Raw genomic sequence first — 9,647 nt, 5'->3', positions numbered from 1 at the left:
TCCGCTTTTTTCTCTTTATTCAATGCTTTATAAAATTCCAGTGATCGGATTTTTTTCAAATATGCGCCATTTCGTTCGATAATCTGTTTCTATCTAGACGGCAACTTCATAATACACCCCTCGTAGAAGCTCCCCTCCTTATTTGCGAAGAACTCGGACAGCCACTTTTCACAAGCCTCTTTTGAGTTCAACTTTACACCACCAAGGGCGTTCGCCGTGAACAGGAACAGGTGGTAATCACTTGGCGCTATGTCCAGCCTAAATGGTGAATGCAATAAAACCTCCCATCCGAGCACCTGTAGCTTCTGACGAGCATCAACGAAGTGCGTGGTCTGGCATTGTCCTGGTGGCACACTACACCCTCCCTGTTGGCCAATTGTGGACGCTTCTAGTCGATCGTCTGCTTCATGCAGTCCAGTTGTTCGCAGTAGATGGTGGAATTAAGCGTCTGGCCTTATGGGAGCAGCTGATAGTTGATGATTCCCTTCCAATCCCACCAAACACACAGCAAAACCTTCCTGGCCGTTAATCCCAGCTTGGCCATTGTTTGGGACGATTCACCAACCTTCGAACACGACCTTTTTGTCGTATGTGATCCATTTTTCGTCGCCAGTCAGCATCCGCTTCAAAAATGGGTCGGTTTAAATTGGTTTGGTGACTAACTCTGATCTCCTGGGAGACGTTACGAGATGCCACATGCCGGTCTAACGCGATGTTTTCCATGATTTGATCGTCGTCACAGTTCTTCCGCCGGCTGTCTTATCCATAGTGTCCTTTTCACTCGCTCTGAATCATCGAAACCATTCCTTCGCACTTCGAAGTGATAGAGTACCATCCCAGTACCATCCCCAAAAACAAAGGAACACTTTAAAATAGCGCGAATTTCAACGTTAGTGAACTCCATGTTTACACGTCTATAACTGTTGAACGCAATATCCAAACTAATCAGGCATAGCGTTGTTTTTGTAACTCCTAATTTCATTCATGAAGTAATAAATGTGGATATTTGAAAGGCGAATTGGAGTTGAAACCCGAAAACTTAACGGAATACTTTATTGTGTTGTGGGTAAATTCCACAAAAATCAAATATGTGTAATTTGGAGCTACAATCGTTAGGACTTCTAAAATTAGCAAAATTTTTGTCCGTCTGATATTCATCAAGAAATTGAAACGAAATTCTCTACATTATTGGGCATTAATCTTCTAATTACGAACTGCGTACTTTAGGAATATATGATGTTAACTGAGTTTGCTAGTAAAACTCTATGGAATACCTATTTACGTACATACATAACCTTACAAAGATGTACTAGTCTCATCAGTTAACTGTAGCTTCTGCGACATGAAGTCTGAAACTCTGGTACATCTTTTGTTTGAGTGTGTAACACTTTATAGAAAATGGAGCAGAATCTTCGACTTATTAATCCAAGCGAGGGGAGCATCCACTCTCTTATTCCCAGCACTGTTCTGGAATACGTTAGAGTGCTGGGATTAATGAGGTCGATATACATCGATGTAGGGCACAATAGACCACAGGTCACAATGCATTCCTCGAATTACTATCTAGTTATCTGCCTAATACACAATCAATAGATCGAAAGAGAGAGTTGTAAACATTTAATTTAAAGCTAACATCTGTGTGGAGAGTTATACAGACGAATTCTAGTTCTATACCTGCTACATGGTGTATGTGTGGTCATGTGTAGAAGATCACGCAAATGAGGAAAGTTTCTGACTGCCATTCACTTGCAAGTGGCCTAGAACGATTCTTCTCCACATGGTTCAAGCAGCTCGCGGCTTCCGGTTTTAGATCAAGTATCCTATTGGATAGCCAACAAACAGCTATTTGGAGCCGATCTAAAGTGAGAAAGGCTTGGACACAGCACATAAAAAAGAACCACCCAATAAGAAATCAAGCAGAGCCTCGGATGAGAAATAACCACACCCGCTCCCCATTCGGTGACAATCCCTGAATGTTTAACGTTCATGATTTGAGGGCATTCACCTAGAATGTTTGGACCCTTAATTAGGAAGGTATCTCTATCTCTGCCCAGCTGGTTGATGTCATCATACGACTAAAGGCGCCATCCAAGAATTGCAATGGACTGGACTAGGACGGAAGAAGGTGGTTCCTTGTGATATTTACTAGAGCGGCTAAATAAAGAGACGGAAATTGAGTGTGGGATTTTTGGTGGGAGAGATTCACCCCGGTGAATGCGCCATTAAAGTTTCTTTTAAACCAAAACCTGTTGGCTGTTATAGAACAATTTTTCTTCAACTTTTCTGAACACTCTTAAAATCCAGTCATAGGAATCAACGTAGATGTTTGGGGATTGTGGTAATTCGACTCTATATATAACGGGTGTACTCAAAGCAGTCACACAAACTTCAATAGATACTCGGGTAAGACTTCTATTGAAATCACTGAAATCCTCGAAAACCCTGTACACACCTACATATTATATGTATGTATGTGAGTAAGAAAATATCACCAAAGAAATTGCTGCCGTTTTATTTACATTTCAATGGCTATGTGTCGATTAAACTTATTCATTTTATGCGAGAGGATATTGAGTAAATATTAGCTTAAAAATTTATAGGAATATATGTATGTGTGTGAGTATATTTGAATTTAGTTACAATAGTTATGCGATGGCATTCAATAAGAGTTGAGAAAGTGGCCAACACACACATATACGTACATATGTATGTATAAAGATATTTTCATAATGCCGAGTGCAAGAGTTAAAGTTAAGACAAGAATAATACTGTTATCGAAGAAAAATATATGCTTTACAAACAAACAGGAACAAAAGCAAACACTCAAACCACGCATATTAAGAAATACTTGATAAACTTCAAATGTTCGTGGTTGAATTGCGCATGTATGTATGTATGTATTTGTGCATTTCATTTAGACCTTTAGATTATTAAGACAGCCGCTAAAAGTGCAAGCACGCTCAAATTGATAGACTGCCAGTCAAGAGGTTGTAAGTCTGTAGGTAGTTCTGGATGACTATATTTAGTTAAGGCTGGCAGTCAGTGAACACATATGTGTGTTTGTGTGCGTAAGTCAGCAGCTAAAAGTTAATTTTTAAGACAAATTAAATGCAAATATTCCTCAATTCATGCATAGCTTAATATTCAAATGCACACACACTCACACACATCTGTCATTGTCAGCTAACAGTTATTTGTATAAGTATGTCTGTATGTATGCGCATTGTTCTCTATGTTTTCATTATTGGCAAAATTTTGAAGCTTTTGTAGATTGAAATATTTTAATTGAATCCCACAAAACGATAAAAGAAAAGAAGAAAAAAGCAACAACAAAATAACAAATGCATCAATGCGTAATTTCTCATGCATATGCATAACTATAGTACAAGGCATACTACATATAGTGCCTAGAGGCAATCATGTCATTTGCAATGCATTGAATTCATGTAAATATCAAAATATCCACAGAAGAAATACTGTTCGGTAAAGAAATGCATATAAATTAATATGTATGTGAGCGCATAAAATGCATACACATATTTTTTGGCAATTTCTGAATTATTAATATTGCAGTTAGTTTGAAATCAATCACGTTGTGGTCGAAGCAAAACAATAATTCGGCATTTTGTTGGTGTTTACTATGCTAAAACTATGAAGCGTGTGAGCAGGCTACAAGGAAACTGTGCACTCATAGTAAAAATGTATTTCCTCTCTCACTCAAGGTGCTTTGTGTCTTGAAACCGACTAATACTGGAAGCGATATTTATTGTGAAACTCCATACTAGTGTTTTATAATGATTTGACATACAGCACTAACTCAGCTAAGAAACGAATAGCTGAATAAGTGCTCAATTCGACTCGCTGTGTTGTAGAAATCCAACTGAAATGATTTCGGAATTCCATACTATGATTTTCTAACTCTTTCATATTCAGCACTTATTCAGCTTGTGAAACGGAAAGCTGCATAAAGTGCGCAGTTTGACTTAAATGTTTTAGAAAACCAATTGAAATAATTGTGCATCTCCATACTATGATTTTCTAACTCTTTGGTATTCAGCAATAATTCAGCTTAAGAAATAAGTGGAACCGAATAGCCGAACAGCACTTATTCAGCTTATGTAACAGTTGGCTGAATAAAGTGCTCAATATGACATAGTTGTTGTAGAGTATATATATATATATATATATATATATATTTGGCGTAGGAACCGCTTTAAGCGATTATAGCCGAATCCACCAGAGCGCGCCACTTATTCCTCCTTTTTGCTTTTTGGCGCCAACTGGAAACACCAAGTGAAGCCAGGTCACTTTGCACTTTGTCTTTCCACCGGAGTGGAGGTCGTCCTCTTCCGCGGCTTCCTCCAGCGGGTACTGCATCGAATACTTTCAGAGCTGGAGTGTTTTCTTCCATCCGTACAACATGACCTAGCCAGCGTAGCCGCTGTCTTTTTATTCGCTGAACTATGTCAATGTCGTCGTATAAATCGTACAGCTCATCGTTCCATCGTCTGCGGTATTCGCCGTTGCCAATGTTTAGAGGACCATAAATCTTGCGCAAAACCTTTCTCTCGAAAACCCCAAGAGTCGTCTCATCGGATGTTGTCATCGTCCACGCTTCAACGCCATACATCAGGACGGGAATAATGAGCGACTTATAGAGTTTGATTTTGGTTCGTCGAGAGAGGACTTTACTTTTCAATTGCCTACTCAGTCCAAAGTAGCACCTGTTGGCAAGAGTGATTCTGCGTTGGATTTCAAGGCTGACATTGTTGGTGTTGTTAATGCTGGTTCCCAGATAAACGAAATTATCTACAACTTCAAAGTTATGACTGTCAACAGTGACGTGGGAGCCAAGACGCGAGTGCGCTGACTGTTTGTTTGATGACAGGAGATATTTCGTCTTGTCCTCATTCACCACCAGACCCATACGCTTCGCTTCTTTATCTAGTCTGGAAAACGCAGAACAAACGGCGCGGTTGTTGCTTCCGATGATATCAATATCATCGGCATACGCCAGGAGCTGTACACTCTTGTAGAAGATTGTACCCTCTCTATTTAGTTCTGCAGCTCGTATTATTTTTTCCAGCAATAGATTGAAGAAGTCGCACGATAGTGAGTCACCCTGTCTGAAGCCTCGTTTGGTATCGAACGGCTCGGAGAGGTCCTTCCCGATCCTGACGGAGCTTTTGGTGTTGCTCAACGTCAGCTTACATAGCCGTATTAGTTTTGCAGGGATACCAAATTCAGACATCGCGGCATAAAGGCAGCTCCTTTTCGTGCTATCGAAGGCAGCTTTAAAATCGATAAAAAGATGGTGAGTATCGATTCTTCTCTCTCGGGTCTTTTCCAAGATTTGGCGCATGGTGAATATCTGGTCCATTGTGGATTTTCCAGGTCTAAAGCCACACTGATAAGGTCCAATCAGTTCGTTGACGGTGGGCTTTAGTCTTTCACACAATACGCTCGACAAAACCTTATATGCGATATTGAGGAGACTTATACCACGGTAGTTGGCGCAGATTGTGGGGTCTCCCTTCTTATGGATTGGGCAGAGCACACTAAGATTCCAATCGTCAGGCATGCTTTCTTCCGACCATATTCTACAAAGAAGCTGATGCATGCACCTTATCAGTTCTTCGCCGCCGTATTTGAATAGCTCGGCCGGTAATCCATCGGCCCCCGCCGCTTTGTTGTTCTTCAAGCGGGTAATTGCTATTCGAATTTCTTCATGGTCGGGTAATGGAACATCTATTCCATCGTCATCGATTGGGGAATCGGGTTCGCCATCTCCTGGTGTTGTACTTTCACTGCCATTGAGCAGGTCGGAGAAGTGTTCCCTCCATAATCCCAGTGTGCTCTGGACATCCGTTACCAGATTACCTTCTCGGTCCCTACATGATAATGCTCCGGTCTTGAAACCTTCTGTAAATCGCCTCATCTTTTCATAAAATTTTCGAGCATTACCCATGTCGGCCAGCTTTTCAAGCTTTTCATACTCACGCATTTCGGCCTCTTTCTTTTTACGTCTGCAAATGCGTCTCGCTTCCCTCTTCAGTTCTCGATATATATATTGTAGAGTATAAACAAAAATAAATATACGACTCTATACAAGATTTTCAATGATTTTAGCTTTCAGCACTTATTCAGCTAATGAAAATCATAGCTGGATAATAGCTCCGAGTATATTGTTGTAGAAGATCCAAAGATATAACGTGAAACTTCATACCAAAATATTGAAAGTTTTTAATATTCAGCACTTTGTCAGCAGATGAACTAATAGCTGAATAAATAACCAACAGAAATAATATTGCAACTCCCTACCAGAGATTTCTAATATTTTTGTTTTCAGCACATATTCAGCCAATAAAAATTATAGCTGAATAAAGCTGCATGTGCTAAAATCATTGTAAATGTCTAACTGCATATACAAAGCAACTCCATATCAGAGGCTCCATATCAGGCTCTCAGTACATATTCAGCTTATGAAAATAATAGCTGAGTGAGACCGTCAATATGATCTAAATTAGTTTAAAAAGCTAGAAGAAATAACAGTGGAACAATTTTCAGATGTTTTAATATTCAGCGATTATTCAACTTAAGAAAGTCATAGCTGAATGAAATGCTCGAAGTGTTCGAATTGTTAGAGAGTACTAACAGCAAAAACTTAACAACTCGACATCAGAGTGTTTTGGTTTTCAGCTCTTTTCATCTTACGGAAATGAAAGATAAATAAAATGGAAATTACCTTTTAGAGGAGATCTTTCTGATAACATTTTAAGAGGAGATACTTCGGACCAGTTGAGAGTAGACAAATGTCCTACTTACAGAATATTTACGTTCCTTGGTCGGAAAGTTCGAATCGGTTACTGATCAACTCATTAAGAGCTGCATAAAAAGAACTAAATCAAATAAGAACCACGCCTACACCTCACATAACGGTATTGAACAAAACTGCTATACAAAATATTTTATATTATATTCATTTCTGATCGAATCTGAAGTTTCCTTACTTCATTTATATATTTTATTTGAAAAATTTTATTTATTATTTTATTTGAGAAATTGAAATTCTACTACAGGGTGACCTCGGTAAGTCAATGGAAATGCCTTATAAACGCATTGGTTGCAAGCTTAGCTACAAGAATGTGCTTGATTCCACAACAGCGCCCTCTAACGGTGTATATGAACAATAAACTAAACGTTACCAAGTATGAAATTAATAAAATACATACAAAAGCTTTAAGCAACAAACTTGATTTAAAGCAAAAATATATTAATAAACATTTTAACTATCATCATATTCGACTGCATCATAGGCGTAATCGTCAAAATTATAATTAGCTCTACCCGTTGCTGCCACCGCATTTACGCCGGGCAAACCACGCGGTCCCGGCGCACCGGGCGGACCACGTCGACCCATTGGACCAGCAGGACCCGTAAAACCACGCGGACCACGACGACCGCTCTCACCAGGCGGACCACGTGCACCGCTGCGACCATCATTGCCACGTTCACCCGGTCTGCCTACAGGCCCCACATCACCGGGATCACCAGGCGGACCCTTCTCACCTGGATCGCCATCCAGGCCGGGTTGACCATTGGGACCGGGCAAGCCTGGTGGACCTGGTGGACAATTGCAGCCACCAACACCGACGCCAAAGCCAAAGCCACCACCACCAAAGAGCTGACGTGGCGTGGCGTACAGTAACGGTTGGTAGTAAGTGTAAGCTGTGATGTTGTCCAGTGATTTCTGTTGCAGCGTTTGGAGATTGTTGGGCGAATATGCTGCATACGCTGCTGACTGTTGTGGAACAAAGGCGAGGTAGGAGCGCCAACAGCTTATGAATACTGAAAATAAGAAATTTTAGTAATTTATTTTTAGTGAGTAGTGTTGTAGAAGAAGTGTGTACTTAGTAGAATGCTCTTGACGCGCTGCATTGTTGCACTGTAAATGCTGACGCGCACGCGTGCTTCAGCGCTTATATACCAACATTGTTAGAAATTTCGGCAGCACAAATTCTTTTATTGCGAGATTTATCTTAATTTAATTAAGTAGAACATATAAAAATTTATGGCAGCCCTTAGAGTTAATCTACCATTTATGGCTTAATCAAATTGATGCATTTTCATTGTGTGGCGGCGCTTTAATTTCCACAAGCGTTTGCCATTAAAATGAGCGTAATTAAATTTCAAGTGTCATTAAATGTCATCAAGTGCCGTTGGAGCGTTTAAAAATATATATTTCGGGGAATAAAATATAGACTGCAATAAATTACCTTAAAAATATAATAAAAACTTAATTAAGATTACCGACGAATTGGAAAAACTGAATTTTCACCTAAGTTTCTAAACAAAAAATCAACTTTTTATTCTAATTTACGGAAAATTTTCTATAAATAGTCTTAGAAGTGCCGTGCTCACGCGCAGACTGCTCGAAAACATGACGCTAACAACACTTACTTTGTGCTGTAAGTACATAAGTAGAAGAAAATTTCCGTTCCTCACACTAAAATCAGAATTTACTCTTCCACACAACTTATAGCGCTACTCCTACCCACACTCATCTACGCCGCCATATCGTCCACGGAACGTGAACCACGCGGTCTACTCATCCATCGCAATCGCAATAATTATCCCGCTTATCCGACACCGCAATGTATTTGTGTGCCGGGCGCACGCGGTAGTCCTGGTGAACCGGGCACGGCTGGTGTGAAGGGACCACGCGGCGAAACCGGTTTAAAAGGACCAAAAGGCCCACAAGGTGCCATCGGTCCGCCGGGTCAACAGGGTGCTAACGGACGTGATGGGCCAACTGGTGCGCCCGGTTTGCCTGGTCCCAGCGGCAGACGTGGCTTCCCCGGTTCGCGTGGTCCGCCGGGGCCAATGGGTCCACCTGGCTTGCCAGGACCGCAGGGTGCGCAAGGTGCACCAGGTGTTGCTGCGCCAGCGCCTATAAGTCCAACAGTCATACAACCGTCTCCGTCGTCTTCGCGACGTTAAGGAGAATTAATTGTAAATATTTTGTGCTGAATCGAATTTTGATATAAATTGTAGAATAAATTGTGTTGAGAATATCTGTTGTTTTTTTTTGTGGGCAGGATTAGAGATTTAGTGGAAGAATAAATGAGCATCTTCCATGTGTGAGCTTTCCGCTTTCTTTCGAGGTCAAAAACCATTGGCACCAACAAGGTGGACATTAAAATATTACGCTTGCAAAACTTGAAGGTATAAAGGGGTTTTCTAAAAAAGCGCATGACCGAGGCTGCCAATTGACTGGGCCATTTAGTTTTAGTTTTTAATAAATCGATTGTGACATGCTGGTCTTGATCATCACGGAAGAAGTACGGCCCGATAACGCCGCCGGCCCATAAACCGCACCAAATTTGAATTTTTTCGTAATCCAGTGGTGACTTATGGAGTACGTGTGGATTGCTGCCTGACCAATAATGCAAATTTTACTTGTTGACAAAGCAATTCAGCCAGAAGTGAGCTTATGATTGGATGTAGCGCCCTTAAAGTTGAGGCCACTAACTCCGAATAAAGTAAATTTTAATAATTTCGACTCGATGTTGGATCGTATATTTTTCCTATGATGAAATGGCAAACCTTACTGAAGAGAAATGTCAAAAGAGCGGGAAAAAATATGG

At 40.6% G+C, this 9,647-nt stretch overlaps 2 protein-coding genes across 2 annotated transcripts; one reads left to right on the top strand and one right to left on the bottom strand.

The window, feature by feature from the left end:
- Positions 1 to 7,095: 7,095 nt before the first annotated feature.
- LOC105217590 (collagen alpha-2(IX) chain) lies at positions 7,096 to 7,938 on the bottom strand. Its single transcript, XM_011192663.2, has 2 exons — positions 7,911 to 7,938; positions 7,096 to 7,848 (listed from the first exon to the last, which is right to left on the bottom strand). The coding sequence occupies exons 1-2, from the start codon at positions 7,936 to 7,938 to the stop codon at positions 7,286 to 7,288; spliced, it is 591 nt and encodes a 196-aa protein (XP_011190965.2). The 3' UTR covers positions 7,096 to 7,285.
- Positions 7,939 to 8,358: 420 nt separating this feature from the next.
- LOC105217581 (collagen alpha-1(I) chain-like) lies at positions 8,359 to 9,000 on the top strand. Its single transcript, XM_011192652.2, has 2 exons — positions 8,359 to 8,468; positions 8,543 to 9,000. Exons 1-2 carry the CDS (start codon positions 8,441 to 8,443, stop codon positions 8,998 to 9,000), a joined length of 486 nt encoding a protein of 161 aa, XP_011190954.1. The 5' UTR covers positions 8,359 to 8,440.
- Positions 9,001 to 9,647: the final 647 nt, after the last annotated feature.

This window comes from Zeugodacus cucurbitae, chromosome 4, assembly GCF_028554725.1.
Source record: "Zeugodacus cucurbitae isolate PBARC_wt_2022May chromosome 4, idZeuCucr1.2, whole genome shotgun sequence".
Classification (NCBI taxonomy): domain Eukaryota; kingdom Metazoa; phylum Arthropoda; class Insecta; order Diptera; family Tephritidae; genus Zeugodacus; species Zeugodacus cucurbitae.
The sequence above is the reverse complement of the archived record's forward strand: the minus strand, read 5'-3'. Positions and strand labels throughout refer to the sequence as shown.

Bases quoted from the DNA above. Each gene is read 5' to 3' on its own strand.
- LOC105217590 (XM_011192663.2), bottom strand. From the start codon at position 7,938: ATGCAGCGCGTCAAGAGCATTCTACTAA. The intron at 7,849-7,910 runs GTACACACTTCT...TCTTATTTTCAG, and splicing joins CGTCAAGAGCATTCTACTAA to TATTCATAAGCTGTTGGCGC.
- LOC105217581 (XM_011192652.2), top strand. From the start codon at position 8,441: ATGACGCTAACAACACTTACTTTGTGCT. The intron at 8,469-8,542 runs GTAAGTACATAA...CACAACTTATAG, and splicing joins AACAACACTTACTTTGTGCT to CGCTACTCCTACCCACACTC.